The sequence below is a fragment of the Mus caroli genome, chromosome 8 (genome assembly GCF_900094665.2).
Source record: "Mus caroli chromosome 8, CAROLI_EIJ_v1.1, whole genome shotgun sequence".
Classification (NCBI taxonomy): Eukaryota; Metazoa; Chordata; class Mammalia; order Rodentia; family Muridae; genus Mus; species Mus caroli.
This window is the reverse complement of record NC_034577.1, coordinates 86,418,469-86,437,746: the sequence shown is the minus strand read 5'-3', so window position 1 is coordinate 86,437,746 and position 19,278 is coordinate 86,418,469. Positions and strand designations below refer to the sequence as shown.

At 49.8% G+C, this 19,278-nt stretch overlaps 1 protein-coding gene across 3 annotated transcripts in view; it reads right to left on the bottom strand.

The window, feature by feature from the left end:
- Positions 1–3,041: 3,041 nt before the first annotated feature.
- Positions 3,042–19,278, bottom strand: part of Adgrg5 (adhesion G protein-coupled receptor G5) — a 19,764-nt gene continuing 3,527 nt past the window's right edge. The window contains exons 2-12 of one of the 3 annotated variants that reach the window (XM_021170722.2): positions 12,843–12,929; positions 12,701–12,776; positions 12,241–12,397; positions 11,690–11,809; positions 11,106–11,222; positions 9,768–9,920; positions 8,950–9,071; positions 8,430–8,698; positions 7,628–7,745; positions 4,558–4,835; positions 3,042–4,305 (exon numbers count right to left, since the gene is read on the bottom strand). In XM_021170722.2, coding sequence (XP_021026381.1) covers positions 4,205–4,305; positions 4,558–4,835; positions 7,628–7,745; positions 8,430–8,698; positions 8,950–9,071; positions 9,768–9,920; positions 11,106–11,222; positions 11,690–11,809; positions 12,241–12,397; positions 12,701–12,776; positions 12,843–12,906 — 1,575 coding nt within the window. In that variant the 5' untranslated portion in view covers positions 12,907–12,929 and the 3' untranslated portion in view covers positions 3,042–4,204. Of the gene's footprint in view, positions 4,306–4,557; positions 4,836–7,627; positions 7,746–8,429; positions 8,699–8,949; positions 9,072–9,767; positions 9,921–11,105; positions 11,223–11,689; positions 11,810–12,116; positions 12,398–12,700; positions 12,777–12,842; positions 12,930–19,278 lie in introns of all 3 variants that reach the window. The other 2 variants (XM_021170723.2, XM_021170725.2) reach the window with 2 other exon arrangements.

The following is a 19,278-nucleotide window of genomic DNA, read 5'->3' as shown; positions in this document are numbered from 1 at the left end:
CCTCCCTCTTCCCCCTCCTCCTCCCCTTTTCTCCCCCTTTCTCTTCCTTCCCCTCCTCTTCTCCTTCTGCTCTCTCCTCCCCCTCCTCCCCTCCTTTCTCCCCTTTTGCTCTCTTCCCCTCCTCCTCCTCTCCTCTTCTCTATCCCACCTCTCTTCTTCCTCCCTCTCCTCCTCTCCTCCTCTCTTCTCCAGCCCCCTCTTCTTCCTCCCCTCCTCCCCTTCTTCTCCTTCCTCCTCCTCTTCCTCTCTTCCTCTTCTCCAACCCACCTCTCTCTCCTCCTCCTCCTCTTCTCCATCCACATCTCTCCCCTTCCCCGTCCTCCTCTCCCTCCCCCTCTTCTCCACCCCCTCTCTCTCCCTCTCCCTCTCTCTCTTTCCACCCCATTCTTACTCATCTTACTTATATACACATCATGTCATTGCAGCTTTTATTCCTTTAAACATCTGTGGCCTCTTGGTGTCTGTTCTGTTGTCCCCTTTTCCTCTCTGTGGCCCTCCCCTCACGGTGGCTCACACGCCTGTGAGGGGAGGGCCTTACTCACAGAGCAAATCCCCTCAACCTAACCAAGGGGCTTCCCAACCCCAGCTTCCTGGGAGCTTAATCTCAGAGGAGACTCTCCTTCCCATCCTCCCTACCCTTGACTCCCCTAAAGTCCACATAGGAAACTTGCTTTAGGAAACCCCATCCCACCAATGACCAGTTCAGATCGGCTCACTGACCCTCTCCTGCTCCCTCAAGCCCAAAGCCTCTGGCAAAACAAGGGTTGCAGCCCCCCACTTCTCACCTTCTTGTGTTTCTTCACAGTCCATGGTACCAGCTGTCATATTTTGTATCCGTTTGCTAAACTGCTTCTTGTAGGACACCCCCACACTAGAATGTGATGACTTGTTCATTTATATATCCTTAGCAACTAGTGCAATGCCCAAAATATAAGTGTTAAAACCATTATATGATAGATGAATGAGCAAATGAGACACAGCACCTGTCTCCAGAACCCTCGCCGTCTGGCGGCTGAGCCAGACAGGGACAGCTAGTTGCAAGACGGAGGAATAACTTCTGCTATGGGGGAAGGGAGTGGAAAGAAAGCCCCATCCAGACTGGAGGTCGGGGCTTCTCTGTCCAGGCTGGAGGGGGTCGGGGGTGTACCAAGCTGAGATGCTAAGATGCTAAGGATATGTAGCCATCATTCCACAAATGAAAGACATCAGGGACAGGGGGTGGGAGGTTCCAGAAAAAAAAAAAAAAGGCCAGCCCAAAGATGAGAAGGAGAAATGAAAAGTGGTTTGGTATGGCAAGATGGAGGAAAGGGAACTGGGCGGGAGAGAGGTCACAGGTCAGGTCCCCTACGCTCCCAACATCCACTGGTAGGTTTGGCAGTGAGGAGGAAGAGGATGTGGGATGCTTTAAGCTATGGACAGAACAGGCTTAAGACTGCAGGGAGGGATATTTCCTCCGGCTTCTGGGGAGGCCTGTAAGGAGGCTCTGTCCAGAGTGGGGCTGGTTCTGAGTGGGGCCCCTTGGGGGTTCTGCTGGCAATAGGAGGAACATTCTGAGTGGGTTGAGAGTGGGCTGACTTGACGGGCAGAGGGGCTGCTCAGTTGGTATCGGTTGGGGTGATTTGAAAGATGGGTGATTTGAAAGATGAAGACTCCTGAGCCAATACTTTTTAATTAGGGTTGGATTTAGCAAACATAAAAATAGATATATGGGACATGAGGCTGAATTTGAATTTTAGATAACCGAGTAACTTTTTAGGAGTAAGCGTGTCTTCAAAAGTGGAATTCTTTTTGCATTATCTGGAATTCTCTTTTTAACAGACTCCAGGGCCTTCCTGACCCCACATCTACTGTCAGCTTTTCACCAAATGCCCCCTCAGAGTCTTTCTCTGAGCAATATACCCAGACTCCATCCCCAGCCTTTCTCCCTTCCTCCCAGTCCAGGAGCTGGACCACCACCTAGACTGAGTCTGTTGGGAAGGCTGAAGGACAGCTAGACTAACCTGGCAGCCCATACCTCTCTTGGCTGCTCCAACTCCCCACCCCCACTGGGGTATTTACATGAAGTGCTACCCCAGAGCCTGGAGCCCCAGTGGGGCTCAGAGCTACAGGCTTAGGATGTCACTCGAGCCACATCCTCCATTGGGTGGCTCTGGGCTTACTTGCTCTGAGAGGCTAGGCCCTGTGTGTGACACCTGAGCCTTCCCTATCTATCCAGTTGTCCCAATTCCCATAATTCCTCAGCACCCTCATTAGCATGGAGACCCAGACCAAAGATCTCCGTGCTGGAATAGCCATGGGGATGTGGTGGTGGATACTGCCTGGAACCAGAGTGGGAATGAGGCCTTTCCTGTGGTGCAAATGGGGGAGGATTCGTGAAGGGTGTGATAAATGGACCAATGAAGGACTCAGGAACTGGGGGTGGAGATGCGGGCTAGCCTGAAGCTGTACTGTGTGAGGAACATTACTGGCACAGTAGACACCAGAAGGGCTGAGCAAGGTCCTCCTCCAAGAAAAGTGGGAGAGGAGGCCATAAAACAGGAATGGAAGGACCTGCCTGAGGAGGAGCTGTGTGGTCAAACAGTGCCTGAACAGCTCGCCTCAATTAAAGCTGTTAACAACAATGGGGGGCTGAAGAGAAACCGTCAATACATAAAAGCTTTTGTGCGCAAACTGGAGGCCCTGAGCTTAGACCCCAGCACCTATATAAAAAGCCAAGTATGGTCACAGGAGCCTGTAATCCTACGACTGGTGGAAGTGGGGGAGGGGGAAGGGGGTGTCATGCAGGTGGTGAAAGTAGACTCCAGTTACTAGGTGATTGCTGGGGTTGCTGGCTGTCAGCCTGGCTCTGTGTTTGGTGAGAAACCCTGTCTCGAGGGCATAAGACAAAGTCATAGAACAGGATACCCAACATCCTCCTCCGGCTTCAGTGCACATGTGCAAGGGTGCATAGGTGCACACACACCACACACACATGCACACCCAAATAATAATACAAATACAGATCTACCGACAGCAGTAACCGTCTACTGAGACCTCACTGTGGTAAGACTTGGGTGGATTCTTTCTTTTACTGAATCTTCCAAAGAGTTACTACTGCTGTCCCTGCTGTGGATAGGGAAACTAAGGCACAGAGAGACTGAACGGCTTGTCCACAGCCACAGAGCTGGAATCTGAGCCCAGGCAACCTGGCTCAGAGCCTGTCCCACTCTCCAGCCAGTGAAGAGCTAAGAATATAATGGCCCAGAAATACCCAGAAAGGCAGAGGACTCTCTGTGGAGGATGGCATCCAGCTCTGATCCCCTTACTGTTCAAGTACATATGTCTAACAGCTGGCATGGGACCTGAGAATCTACCCAACCAGCTGCCCTGGCACCAGGAATGCCTGGGCACAAAGCCCCTAAAACGACCTTGGTCAGCTGCACGGGGAAAGAGACAATGGATGTGTGCTAGAGGTCCCCATTTGCCTACTGGTCAAAGGGTGGTCCTCAGACAGGTAACATCTGCATTTCTAGGGGCAGTTTTGGCACCAATGCCTTGGCGTGTGGGTCAACGGCGCCCCCTGCTGTCCATCCTGGGGATAGCACTGACTTAATAAACCCCTGGTCTTATTCCCACCTGGTCTGACAGGCAGCGCAGATGTTCTCCCACTGTGGGCAGAGAGTTTGTAAATGTTGAACACACCACCCCACATCTACGCAGTAGTTTAGTATCTAGATCCCTCAAGCCCATCTGACTCAGCTTCAGGGAAAGAGAAAGCGGCCTGGCCTTGGCTGCTGGTCTATACCATCTGTGGGGGTTAGAAGAAGGACTAGATTTCCTGACCGTTGGAAAAACAGAAGGTTGAAGTCATCAACACCTGGGACTGGTAAAAGAAAGAGTGGCCCCAAGTATAGGCCACGATCCTGTAAGTATCTGTCAGTGCTGAGCAGGGTGCAAGGTGTAGTTCAGTCTAGTCTAGCTTCCTGACTTCCAAGCTAGTTCTCTGTCCATAGCCTGGCCAATGGAGCTGCATCCAGACATGAAGGACCAGGATGAAGAGCCACACGCTGCCTTCCATCCCAGGTAATTCGGAGAGATGGAAAAGATCCCTGAAGGGTACAGTAGACTCTGTTGTCCCGCCGCCAGCCTACCACCTCCCCTGGATAAGCCAAGACCATGGGCTGCTGGAAGTAGTGAGGGCGGAGGCTGCAGGGCGGGAGCTGGGTCAGTGTGTCATCTGGGAGGAGCTGACTGCCTCCATCCCCGCCTTGGCTTCGGCATCCGAGTAACGCTTCTGTGAGCAGAACCACAGGAAGAGGAAGAAACCTGCAAGGCAGGCTGGTTAGTGAGAAGGTCACTAGAACCCAGCAACCTCCCACTGGCAACACAGGGACAGCCAGACCTAGAGGGTACCAGGAACTGTACCTCCATGCAGTTCAGAGGCAAGCCTCTCTTCTAGGTAAATGTGCCCCTAGACCAGCTTAAATGGAGCTGTGGGCTCAGTCATCACCCACCCCTGGACCTCAGTGACTAGACCTGTCCCAGCGTCTGTGGCCCTGTGAGCTTCTGCAGACATACCATAGAGCGAGTTGAAGATGGTAAAGAGGAAGAGCTGAGGCAGCAGGAACACACCGAAGGAGAAGAAGGCCAGGGTCCAGGTGGTGCCCAGCAGCACAGTGAGACCCAACACCGTGGCAGTGTCCCGGTAGGCCCAGGGACTCAGCGCCTTCTCCTGTGCCCGAAGCCTGTACAAGATCCACAGAGCCCAGGCCAGCACCACCAGGTTGAACACAGATGTGAGGCCACCATAGCCCATGACCAGGATGCTGTGTACCATGGCACTTTGGATCCAGCACCTGCAGGAGGTGGGGAGAAGGCCAGGATTAGCATGGCCCCCAAGACCTTCAGGAGGCCAAGTGCACCTGAGCCTTGGGACCAGCTCTTGTCCCTGTCTGGTTTTGATGTCCCATCAATTGTAACTTGCCAGATAGTTCATATATATGCCACAGCTCCTCTGCCCAGCTTCCCATCAGCCACCACGGCAGGATCACCTGTCACCCCTGCCCACTCCTTTCAACCAGGATGCCTTCAGCCTCAAATCTGACCCAACTGAACCTCCTCCCCTACTCCTGCTGCCTCACGTCCTCCACGCCAACCTGAGCAACGTTCTAGTGGATGGCTAGCCTGGGCTCTTGTTCTAGAAGCTTCCTCTTCTAGCCTACACCCACCATTGTCGTCATCTCAACCCCACCTTTGTGCAGTGGTAATCTTTGACCTTTGACCCACCTAGACCTGAGCAGTGTGTGAAGCACCACCCATGGATTGGTGGGTAGGTGTAAGAATGGTGGAACAGATGAGCAGGTGGGAAATCCCACAGGGGGTACTGAAACTGGGGTCCCCTGGGCCCTGACCTCTCTAGGACATCTTCAGGACAGGTGCTCAGGTCAGAGACCACACCCCATGGCCAACGTGGGTCGCCCCAGGCAATCCTCGTGGTAGGCCAGTGGCAGGCATCTAATCATCTCCATTCTACAGTTAGGGAAACTGAGGTTTCTGCTCAGGAGCACATCCTGGTTAGGGGCAAGGGTAGGACTTGAAGCCCCTTGGTCTGGACACTGAGTCTGGATTCCTGTTACAATCATGTATTTAGATCCCCCTGACTCCATCCTGGGGCCCTGACACTAGACTCACAGTGTCCTTGAACATCATTTGAGGCCAGCAGTGAGCACCCTTTGTTTTTGCTGCTACAGAATATTCTAGCATGAAGGCTCTACCTCTGCTCACTACTTCAGCACCTCTGCTGCTGCATGACCAGACTGTATCTAAGGGGTGCTTTTTAAAATGTCATTTCAGTTTAAGGATGCAGACAGATAAAAGGTGGGTAGATGGGTAAATAGACGATAGATAGATAGATAGATAGATAGATAGATAGATAGATAGATAGATGCATACATGCATACATACATACATGAATAAATGGATGGATGGACAGACAGACAGACAGACACGTATGTATGTAATACATACATACATGGATAGATAGATAGATGAATACACACATAGATAGATAGATGAATAGATAGATACACAGATTAATAGATGATAGATAGATAGATAGATAGATAGATAGATAGATAGATAGATGCGTGGATGAATGGATAGATTATAGATAGATAGATAGATACATACATACATACATACACATACATACATACATAGAGTTAGTTCTATGGGCTTTTAATGGAAGATAAATGTCACCAAAGCAGGATAATAATCTGAAGGACAGAAAGGAATGACACAGGGAAGCTGGTTGTAGTACAAAGGTTTCCGAACTCCTGGTGGCAGCCAGGAGTTAGAGATGGGCAATGTCCTAGGGGACCACCCTGAAGCTGCTGGTGGGCTGAGTCCCGGCTCTTAGTTGACAGCCTGGGACCTCATGGATGAGTTCATGAGCTGTCCATGCCTCAGTGGCCATATGGGGCTGGCAGAGAGGCTGAACCCTCACTGTGACCATTGAACATATACCCATCCACTGAGCCTACCCCCCACACCATCAGCCATTCTGAGCTGCCAGGGAGAGCCACAGAGGTGGGATACTCAACTCTCCAGATAGCTTCATGAGGGTCTTACTTATTATTTTATTTATTGTTTGTATGTGTGTGGTGTGTGCAGGCATGTGTGCCAGGGCATGCACAGATGTGGTCAGAAGACAGCTTTTGGGAGTTGGTTCTCTCCTCCCACCATAGGTTCTGGGGATAAAACTTAGCTTGGGAGCTTTCTGCCTTTATCCACAGCGCTCTCTCTTTCTCTCTCTCTCTCTCTCTCTCTCTCTCTCTCTCTCTCTCTCTCNCACACACACACACACACACACGTCCATGATTGCCTTTTACACTACAATATTGCACCCAGCTTTTAGAAGTGTTCTGTAATGATAAGCCTGATGTCCTTGGATATAGAAAGCCACAGTAGAGTTTGTCTCCACCTCTGCTGGCTCCCCACAGGCCCTGAAGAGGCTAAACTCATCCCCCACAGCATTCACCTCCCCTGGGTCTCACACCAGCTGCATGGGAGCTGAGATGCTGGCAATGTCTTGTGTTCTGTGCAAGGAAAGGAGAGCTAAGCTGAGCCTGCAGCTAAACAAGATAGATAGATAGATAGATAGATAGATAGATAGATAGATAGATAGATAGATAGATAGATACATAGATAGATAGATAGATACATAGATAGATAGATAGATAGATAGATAGATAGATAGATAGATAGATAGATAGATAGATAGGTGGGTGGCCTGAAGGCACAGCAATCAATCAGGTGCCAACCAAACTAAGTAGCTCTGGGGCCTGCACTGGATCAAACCACAGGACCAACCCATTTGGCCATGTGATATACAGCCAAATGTTGCAAGGAAGCCCTCCTAACTGGTCCTAGAGACTCAGCGAGTATTGGTGTCCACTCTACGGCCTCCTAGTCAGTCAGCACAGAGCAGGTCTCCATGGCTGCAGAGGCCTCAGGGACACAGAAAGGGTGGCAGAACCCTGTGGAATCCCCACCCCCCATCAAAACCATGACCGCCTCTTTGCCCCTCGGCCATCAGTCACTTCACCATAGAGGACCTCATGGCCCTCCTACCTCACCAGGCACTCACATGGACACATTCTGGAAGCCTGTGCCATTTTCCTGGCTTTTGGAGAGTGAGGTCACACAGGGTCCATACACTGAGCTCTTGACCATCAGAAGCAGTAGCACCAAGAGGGCTGGAAACCCTGAGGGGTGAGACAAAGACTCAGGAGGCCCCAAGACGACCCGGCTCTGATCCTTGAGCCTGGTGACAGGAGGGGTGCACGCTGCGCTGAGCTGGAGCTCCAAACAACTTCCAGCCTCAGAGTCAGGACGTTGGTCTCAGAAGAGGCTCCCCTCTAAGGTGTGAGTGAGATGCCCGGCTGAGTGGCAGCCGAGGTGGTGGTGGTGGTGGTGATGGTGACCTGAGAGGTGGTAAGGAGCTAACAGGAGGTGGCATTGGTTGTGAAACTTGAAAGGAAATGGAGATGGGCTGAAGCAGTGATGGAGGGGTCTGTGATGGTGCTAATGTGGTAAAGTCGAGTGCGGAGAGGATGGTGGGATGTAGTGAAGGTGAGGAAGGTGATGGGGATGGTTGAGATGGGGTGGGTGGAAATGGGAGTAAAGCAGGCATGGGTAGTAGAGTGGGGACACAATGATGGTGATAGTGGGGACAGGGGATTGGGAGCAATGACAGTGTTGAAAGCTGAAGTAGTAGACATGACCGTGATGGCAGGAGCAATGGTGGTGCTGGGGGTGGAGGTGATGCTGGAGCCGATGTCATTGATGGAGATGGAGTTAGAAATGGTCATTGTGAAAGGCAGGAGGACTTGGGGTCAGCACCCTGTACCCCGGAAGTTCCAGAGACCAGTGAGATAGGCGTCCCTTACCCCAGCCCAGCATGCAGAGCTTGAGCAAGTATCGGCGAATGTAGGTGTTGTAGACACGCCCCAGGAGAAGGTAGAGGTTGAAGCCTTCGATGGCCATCCAGGTAAGGCTGCTGAGCAGTGCGTAGTGTAGGACGGCAGCCAGCACCTTGCAGACAGGCCTGGGCATGGTGGGCAGGGTCATCTGGGAGCTCAGAAGGAAGGTGACGTTCAGGAGCAGAACAGAGCCATTCAGGTTCATGTGGATACGTGTGGTGGAGTTGCTTTGCTTCCTGTGGGTGGGACATCACCCAGATAGTACTATGGCCCGGCTCACAGATGCACAACGATGGGGAAACTGAGGCAAATGGGAAGGGACCTAATGGCTGCCACAATGTTAGGCTGGCTTACTTCCGGCGGCCTATCCCTCGGAGTCACACCCACCTGCCCGGGGCGTGGAAGCAGACACTGGGGCAAGAGGGAAGACCCAGACCAGTAGTGGGGCAGGCAGGCTGGGCAAGGCAATGAGCTTACAAAACGTTACCTGGACTGAGAATACAGCAGCATGGTGAGCAGCGAGGCCACGATGGAGATGCTGCAACCCACAAGGGAGATGTACTCAAGAGGCACCTGCAGCTCAGCGGGCACGGGGTCTCCAGAGAGCTGCTACAGGGCAAAAAGGGCTGAGAGCCTGAGGCATAGAAATGTCCAGCTCTCTCTGAGCTCTGCCAGAGAAGCCTCCCAGACCTCAGCCCCAAGCCTGCAGCCCAGCCCAGTTCTGCCTTGAATGAAGCTGTAGCCTGCATCATGGCCTTTGCCACCTATAACTGCTATCCCTGTCCCTCCCCAAAAGCGCTCTAGAGCCATTCCACGTTCAACAGCTGGGAAACGGCTTCTCCCATTGCATGGACAGGTGTGCCAACCCTGGTGTGTCTGGGGCCTTCCTCCTGCCGCCCACAGTGACTGACTCAAGAGCCTCTTCCCAGATTCAATCTCAAGACGGAGGCTGGGGCAGGGAGGCTCTTGGAGTCCACTGGTCTGAAAGGCAGCTAAGGCAAGAGCCTGCAGATGCTGGCCGCTGCATCATTATCCCACTGAGCATCCTTAGCTGAGGATGCCAGGATGGAGCAAGCATAGTCAAGGGCTAGAGATGGAATCCTGACTTAGTGTGATTTAGCACCTGGATCAAGCCATGCCTAAAGCCTAACAAACTTTTAAAGGAATGCAAGTCCCTACGTTTATTTGTGTGAGTTAAGCCTAAGAGGCTTGGGCTTACTGGATTATGCTGTCCTTAGCCTTGAGTCTGTACCACACACCCCCTGCACTTCTCATCCCCCTCCCTCAAGGTGAATGCCCCCATACCATAAGCACAGCGAAGTAGGTGAGGTGGTTGCAATGGCAGAGAACCTGGGTGGCTGAGGGCTGCTCTGTATAACAGCCCTCAGGGCTCCAGGCCCCCCAGCTGCTCTTGCTGGCTCCCTCCTTCCAGAAGACACAGGATACTGTATATCCTTCCTGAAATTAAATGTGGGTGTCAGTCCAGGGGTGCTGGACAAGATCTTATATTAGGTGCTGGGAGACTGGGGCCCAAGAGAGAGTCAACTGCACCACTGTCAACATTTTGTGGGGTCTGGCTGGGCTTTGACAATCTCAGATGCCAGCCCTGCCTTCACCATAAATCCTCAGTGTCCTGGACGAGTGGGCAATCTTCTCTAAGCCTTAGTTTATTCATCTGCAAAATGGACCATACATATCCAAGTCCTGAAGTTGGCAGAAACACAAAAGACTATTCAATATTCTCAAGGGCAGTGCTGGCCCTTCGTGCTGCAGGTCTGCAAACTGCTGTTTGCTGTCTCTTCCCAGACTCATCGTGAGAAACTCATTTGCAGTCGAGCCCTATGGTGGAGGTAAGGGGTGTGACACAGGCAGGCCATGGGAGGCAGCAGAAGAGAGACAGAGGAACGTGGATTGAACAGAAGTGGACCAGGACACTTATTCCAAAGCTCAGAAGGTAGAAGGAAAGGTCGCAGTGAAGTTGAGACTGCAAGCCTTCTTGGCCAAGCCTGGAGACAGGCAGAGCCAGAAAACAGCACTCTGGGCTTCTTCACAGATGCAGGCAGACCCGGGACCCAGAAGCACCAGCATCAGGATCTGTGCCTCCCGGGCATCTTTTTCTGTTCCAGCATCAGCACCAGTGCTACCCTTACCCCATATGACCCAGCCTAGCAACTCCATACATCTCATCTGGATGCAGCCTGGTTCAGCCACAGACACGAGTCTGGTTTGAACTGATGGTGAAGAACCTTCTGAGAACAGAAGGGGGAACCCAGTGTCTTCAGTCTCCATCTTACCAACGAAATGAAAGCCAAGGCAGGAAAACATTGCAGAAGCTAGAGAAGACTGAACTCTAACAGTATTATATCCCATGCCTGGATCCAGCTCTGCCTGAAGGTGGAACGACCCTGAGCATCCATTGATAGGAACATATACATCCCCATTAGGGCTTAAGCAAGCTTAAGATGGCTCTGTAGCCCTAGCAACTGAGAAAACAAAACAAAACACCACGTCAAACTTCTTTCTCATTTCTTTTCATAAATCTTCAAAAAACAGATTTAAAGTTGTTTCCCAGATGGCGCCATGGTTTTCAGTTTGGCCAAGCCAGGGCTGACTGGGCTGGGGTGGGGGCAGACCCAACAGTACCAGACTCCGATTATGCCAGAAGCTGATGTTGACTGGCTTCTGAAGGTTGTTCACAGGTCTGTGATCCAGCTGGGCCCCCAGGACATAGTTATTAAGTAGTGATGAGTTCCGGTCATCCTGGTAGGGCAATGGAAATGGGGCTAAGTCAAGAGGAAGTCAGAGAGACCCTGGGTGAGATGAGAATTCTCATCCCAGACCCTCCTCCCCATTGCCTTCTGTCTCTCCCATCCCAGAACAGACACAGATGCCCTAAGGTCCTGGGTCTCGTTTGCAGATCACAGCCCTCGCTCTCTGTGAGGGCTCATATATATTGTCAGTTTGACAAGACCTCACATCACCTAGAGTTGAGCTCCTGGCTAGGCCTGCACGCTCCTGCAAGACTCCCACCATGATGGACTGCATCCTGCAACTATGAGCAAGGACAACCTCTTCCTTCCTTAAGTTGCTTTTGTCTCTCCCTAAAGCAGGTGGGGTGAGTGGGGCCTAGAGAGGTAGTAACCCGCTACAGCGCACAGTGAGCTTAGCTGGTCCACACCTCCTGCCAACCTGTGATATAGAAACCTCCTGGGCCACTCGCTGCTGACCTGAAAGAGGTGTGCAGTGAAGAAATAGATGCAGATGAGTCGAAGCTCAGCAGGCCGGGAGGTCACACAGGCACCCTTGGTCAGCTCAGCAGGGAACTGCATGGCATGTGGGGCCCGCACCTGTGGATGGCAGCCAATGGGCTGGGATCACAGATCCAATCCTAATATCTTTCTGTTCCCTCCCCATTAAACCTTACCAACCAGGCCTTACCTGAGCCTCCACCTTCTGACGACACCTTCCCCCAGACCTCTCTCCACCCATCCTCATACCCTAAGAACAGAGCCACTCCAGTGCACATCCCAGCACTGGCCAAGCATCGCACCCTGTTTACACCAGGGTCCTAAAAGGACACAGGTGACCGTAGCTGCTACCAGCCCCCAGGTTCTGCCCTCCACCTTCAGGCAAAAATCAAGATGTGACCCTGACCAGTAGAGGCCATAGAGCACTTCCTCTTTCTGATCTTCCCACAGGAAAGCAGATGAGGTCGCTCCCAGCTGACAGGGGCAGAGCAGGGACAGGGACATGCAGGACTTCCCTGGCTGCCTCTGACCTGGGAGACATTTGTCAGTGTGGTGCTGGACAGGGAAAGACCAGGAAAGTCGCAGCTCAGCTTGAAGACAAGAGACTGGATGGAGTTTGTCTGCAAGGTCAAGTTGTGCCCACCGAAGCTGGCATTGAGCAGCTTCTGCTCCAGGCTGTGGATATGCCTAGAAATGGGGAGAAGGATCTGGAAACAGCCTAGGGGTGGGGTCTCCAACCCAGCCCTCCCTGCATCATATCTGCTCCCCAGCCCCTGTGTAAGCCGTGTCCCCCACGCAAGTCGTAGAGCCTAGGAAATGCAGGGACCTTTTTGGTTTATAACACTTCATCAAGGGTCCCCAATAGATAACCGACTGGTGGAAGACAGGGTCAAGCCCCTCCTGCAACACCAGCTTTTGGTAGCAGGCACATAGTGGGTACTCAGTCACCACCTGCTGAGTGCGTCTATGGCTGGGGTATACCTGACTCACCTCACTCTGGAAGACAAGCCCCGGCCTACGGGCTGCTCAAGGCGCTTCATCAAGACAAGTAGGTCTGACAGGGTTTCTGTGGACAGTGGGATTCAGACCTTGATCGCTTCTCAGCACTCCTCCCCCATCGACTGTCACCTACCTACTAGGACAACTTGAGCAGCCAGAAGGCACAGGTAGAAGAAAAGGGCCCCGTGTGGATCCATGTCCTCGCCAGTATTCTCCTGGCCTTGGAGATAAGATAACCAGTCACTACAGGAAGGATGCTACCTCTGCCTTCTAGACATTTCTGCATTTCTCCACCGTTTTTTCCTTCTGTTTTGTTTTGTTTGGTTGGTTGTTGTTTTTATTGTTGAGATGGGGTCTTTTTAGTCTAGGCTGACTTCAAACTTGCTATGTAACTGAGGGAACCCTTGAACTTCTGATCTCCCTGCTTCCTCCCAGCAAAGTGCCGAGATTGCAGCAGTTCATCCCAACACCCAACAGTGCTGAGGATATAACCCAGGGCCCCATGCATGCTGGGTAAGCACTCTACCAACCGACCTACATCCCTAATTCGGAATGCTTCTCCAACTCCTGTATTTCACGGATAAGGAAACTCAGGCTCAGAGGCCAAATAGTCCTTGCTTGAAGGTGGCTGAAGCCAAGTGTCCCTAACCCCAGAATGCTTGACTATAGCTGCCGATAGCAGCCCAGCCTGCGAGTCTCCCTGGGGATTCCCCAGCCTCACTGGGTTGGGGCATCACTAAGAGCAAGCAAAGCATGCATAGTCTTGACCCATCCTGTCATAACTCCATGCTTAAGGATCTATAGTCTCCTTTCCTGAGTTTCTCTGTGTTGATAGACCTTGGTTAGCATGACCAAGGCTCTGGTTCAATCACCAATACCAGAGAGAGAGAGAGAGAGAGAGAGAGAGAGAGAGAGAGAGAGAGCGAAAGAGAGAGAGAGAAGGGAATAAATGAATGAAGGGAGATAGCTCAGTGGGTAGGCCCTTGCCACATAATTCGGATCCCCAGAACCCACGTAAATGCTGAGTGAACAAAGTAACCATCTGTTGTTCTAACCTCAGAGTGCACATAGAGGATCCCCCAGAGCAAACTGCCTAGTGAGATGAACCATATTGGTGAGCTCTGGGTTTGATTGAGAGCCCCTGCCTCATTAAATAAGGATGGGAGGGAAAATAGATTGATGATAGATAGATAGATAGATAGATAGATAGATAGATAGAAAAATTTGGGGGATTTTTTTTTTTGAGTCAGGGTCTCACTATGTAGCTCCGGATGTCCTGGAACTCACAATGGCCTCAAACTCATAGAGATTCCCCTGCCTCTGCCTCAGAAGTGCTGGGATCAAAAGCATGGCTACTAAGCCAGGCCTTACAATGTTTTTAGTGATATGGCAACATTATTCATTTAAGCAAAGCCATACTAACTTATCTATTTGGTGTAAAAAGCTTGACAGAAGAATAAAATAATATAGAAGAAATTCCATGGACTCTGTGAATGAACCTAAAGAATGTTGCTTGGTCCTTTCACCAGGCAAGCAGGATCCAAGCAGACATCCATGACTGGTGCTCAGATGTGCTTCTTTTGATATATCACAGCGTCAGACCTTAGCATTTCCCAAATTGTATTTCTGCGTTGTTACTTTATTCAGCAGTATGCAGCCATGAGCCCCAAAGGACAGAAATTTGGAAAGGAAAACGGTTTAGCAAAAATAAGCAAAACAATCCTCCCCGCCATCGCACACAGCATACAAAGTCTGTTTATGCAATCATCCGTTAAGAATGCGCCTAACCTGATCGGTGCAACTTACTTTCCATTAAACAGCTTTCGGGAGTCAATTAAAGCTATTAAGGAAACAATTTTTAAAAATAGGGCCAGCAAGATGGCTCAGGTGGTAGTGGTGCTTTGTGCATGATAAACATCACGGCTGAAACATTTGGGTGGGGGGGCTCGGCTTACAGCTTGCATTCCGTCATGAAGGGAAGTCAGGGCAGGAACTGAAGCAGAAGCCATGAAGGAACATGCTTGCTGGCTTGCTCCTCATGACTTGCTCAGCCTACTATCCTTTTTTGTTGTTGTTGTTGTTGTTGTTGTTGTTTTCGGTTTTTCGAGACAGGGTTTCTCTGTGTAGCCCTGGCTGTCCTGGAACTCACTTTGTAGACCAGGCTGGCCTCGAACTCAGAAATCNGCCTGCCTCTGCCTCCCNAGTGCTGGGATTAAANNNGTGCGCCACCACGCCCGGCTTCAGCCTGCTATCTTATAGAACCCAGGACAACCTGTCCAGCGGTGGCACCACCTACAGTGGGCTGGGCCCTCCCCCATCCTCATTAATCAAAACAGTGCCCAACAGGACATTCCGATGGAGGCAATTCCTCAACAAATGTTTCCTCTACCTAAGATGACTTTAGCGTAGGTCAAGTCGACAAACAAAAACAAACAAACAAACAAACAAAACCCAACTAAACAGTAACTCTGCACAGGCCTAACTAACAGAGTTCCTTTTTCAGAACTCATGGTAAAAAGAGAGAACACACTCCCAAAGGCTGGCCCCTGACCTCCACATACATGCCGTGCAGGAACATGATCACACACGAAAATAAATAAATGTAGCAGTAAATAAATAAGCTGCACGTGTTTCCACTCACACAGGTGCGTGCACCCTCACGCACAACACGATAATCAACTAAAGTGCTGGCTGGTTTTATGTCAGTTTGATACAAGCTGGAGTCATTTGGGAAGAAGGAATCTCAACTGAGAAAGTTTCCCTACCAGACTGACCTGTAGCGCATTTTCTTTGATGACTGATGTGAGAGAGGCTCCAGCTTGTCGTGAGAGGTGAGGGTTGGTAGCCCTGGGTGCTTTAAGAAAGCAGGCTGAGAGCTGGAGATAGCTCAGCTGTTAAGCATACTGAGTGTTCTTCCAGAGAACCTGGGTTCAATTCCCACACCCACCTCTACGATACCAGTACCAGGGTTTCTAATACGCATTTCTGGCTTCCCTGGACATCAGGCACATAGATGGTGAATAGACTTACATGCAAGCAAAGCATCAATACACATTTTTTTTTAAATTAAAGTTTAGAACGTAAGGAAGGAAGAAAGAAAGAGCAGAACAAGCCAGTAAGCAGCATTGTTCCAGGGTCTCTGCTTCTGCTCCTACTTCCAGGTTCCTTGAGCCCAGCCCTGACTTCCCTTCACAATAGACTATAAGATGTAAGCCAAAATGAGCCCTTTCCTCCGCGGGTTGCTTTTGGTCATGGTATTCTATCACAACAATAGAAACCCTAAGACAGTAAATAAAATAAATTCTAAAGATTACAAAGATAAACAGAGCTAAGGCTGTAGCTCAAAGGTAGAGCATTCACCTAGCATATATGAGGTGTTAGGTTCAACCCTCAGTACCACAAAAAAGAAAGAAAAAAGGAAGGGAGGGAGGGAGGGAAGAAAGAAAGGAAGGAAGAAAAGAGGGAAGAAGGAAGGAAGGAAGGAAGGAAGGAAGGAAGGAAGGAAGGAAGGAAGGAAAAGAGAGAAAGTGAGCTAGCTTGGAGATGGAGAGATGGCCACATATTTCAGGGTGCTTGCCCTACAGTCCTGAGGACCAAATTCCAGATCCAACCTGTAAGAAACAATTGTTTGCTATAAGTACCCGTAGCCAGCCCCATCACCAAGTAGACAGAGTCAGGAGGATTGCTGGGGTCTGGCTGCCTTCCTAGCCAAGGCATAAACACAGGTTCAAGAGACTGTGCGTAAGATGAACAGGTAAAGAGTGATGGAAGATGCCCCACACTCTTTTGACCTCTATGTACGTGCATACAGAAACTCGCATACACAGACACAAATAAAAGACCTTTTATATATGTAATAAAATTGTGCCAGTAAGATGGCTCATTGGGTAAAGGCACTTGCCACTGTGCCTGACAACCTGAGTTAATCCTCAGGACCCACATGGGAGAAAGAGAGAACAGTCTGCCACAACACATACTATGAACTGCACACAAGGACGTGCACGCGTGTGCACACCTACACAATAAATAATGCATTTAAGAATGTAAAGCCTAGTTCAGCAGAACACACCTTTATTCTCAGAGCAGTACACAAGCAGAGACAAGCAGACCCCTGTGAGGTCTAGGTGGTTCTGATCTACCTAGGGAGTTCAAGCCATCCAGGGTGTTGTAGTTAGGGTTTACTGCTGTGAACAGACACCAAGACCATGGCAACTCTCATGAGGACAACATTTAATTAGAGCTGGCTTACAGGTTCAAAGGTTCAGTCCATTATCATCAAGGTGGGAGCATGGCAGCATCCAGGCAGGCATGATGAAGGAGGATCTGAGAGTTCTTTATCTTGTTCCAAAGGGAGGCAAACAGGAGAAGACTGGGTTCTAGGCAGTTAGGATGAGGGTCTTAAAGGCCAAGACCACAATGACACACCTACTCCAACAAGGCCACACCTCCTAGTAGTGCCACTCCCTGGGCCAAGCCTACACAAACCATCACACAGGGCTATGTAGTGAGATTCCTGTGTGTGTGTGTGTGGGGGGGTATTATTATTATTAATTTATAAAAAGAAAGTTGAAGTTGTGGAGAGATGGCTCAGCAGTTAAAAGTGCTTGTTGCTTGCAAAGGACTTTGGTTCAGTTCCCAGCACCTACATGGTGGCTCACAGCCATCTGTCACTCTAGTTTCAGGGGAACTGATGCCCTCTCTTCTTCTAGCCTCTCCAAGCAGTGTGCACATATCTGGTGCATATGTGTGTGTATACACACACACACACACACACACGCGCGCGCGCGCGCGTGCGCGCTCGCCTACAAAACACTCATACACATAAAATAAAAATTACAAATAAATAAATGACAACTTTAAAATGTCTATTAATAGAGGGATGGCTGAATATGAGAACAGCCTGGCAATTGTGTGTGTGTGTGTGTGTGTGTGTGTGTGTGTGTGTGAAAGAGAGAGAGAGAGAGAGAGAGAGAGTAAGATGGAGACAGAAAGACAGAGGGAGACACAGAGAGAGAGACAGAGAACTGAGCCCTGGGGTTTGTAGCTCAGTGGCAGAGTGCTTGCCTCATCTGTTCCATTGCAACAGCACAGACACAAACTGAAACTAAACAAACATCTGAGCCTCTACCATATAAGCCTGAAGTTGCTGTTAATTGCTCATCTGAGAAATAGAAACCTACATTCACATACACACACAAAAAAAATCTGTACACAGACATTCACATTGGCTTTATTAATAATATCCCTGAGCTCGTATCTTTAGCTGCATATGTAGCCGAAGATGGCCTAGTCGGCCATCACTGGGAAGAGAGGCCCCTTGGTATTGCAAACTTTATATGCCCCAGTACAGGGGAACACCAGGGCCAAGAAGTGGGAGTGGGTGGGTAGGGGAGCAAGGCGGAGGGAGGGTATAGAGAACTTTCGGGGATAGCATGTGAAATGTATATAAAGAAAATATCTAATAAAAATAAATAAATAAATAAATAAATAAATAAATAAATAAATAAAACAAAAGTAAAAGAAAAAAATCCCTAAGTTGGAGGGCTGGCGAGATGGTATCAGTGGTTAAAGGTGCTTGCCACGAAAACCTGATGACCTGAGTTCAGTGCCTGCAACCCACTGTAAAGGTTGCAGAGGACTGAATCCATGAAGCTGTCCTTTGACATCAGCATTATTTCAGTGGCTCATGTGCATCACACTCACACACACGCATTATAATATTCAATTAGTAACCAGAACAATAACAAGAATAATAATGACAATGGCTGAAATTGGGACCAACCCCAGTGTTCCAATTGGTGAATGGTTAAACTGTAATACGACCATGCCATGAGATGTATGTAACTCAGCAATTTAGAGGAATATATTTTTTTAAATGTATATACTTGCCAGATGTGGTGGAACATGCTGTTTATCAGCACTTAAGAAGCTGATGTAGGTTAATCTCTATGAGTTCTGAGCCAGCCTGGTCTACCTAGTGAGTTCCAGGCTAGACGGGGGATACACAGTGAGCCCTGTCTCAAAAGAGAAGAGGGGCGGGGGGGGGAGGGAGAGAGAGAGAGAGAGAGAGAGAGAGAGAGAGAGAGAGAGAGAGAGAACAGAAAAAAAACTACACAATTAGATGGACCTCAAAGGGATTCTACTAGAAAAAAATCAAAATGTTAAGACAGCATGATGTGACCAGCAGGACATGCTTGACATGAAAATTACAGAGACCCAGAGGAGATCAGCGGTTGCCACAGGCAAGGCCGGGTTCCTGAGCATCTAGGAAGTGGGAGTGTGAGGACTATGTGGTGATCGAGGAGTTTGTGTCGTGACTGTGTTGGCTGTTTCAGGAATTTCCATGTGATAAAATGCATTGCATTTGCTCTTCACCCACACTAATTCATTGTGTATGGGAACACATACTGAGTTGATGATCTCTGTGAACTGCACCAAAGTGAATTTCCTGGGCTTGACACTACACTACAGGTGTGTGAGGCATTGCTATAGGTGTGTGAGGCATTGCTATAGGTGTGTAAAGCATTGCTATAGGTGTGTGAGGCATTGCTATAGGTGTGTGAGGCATT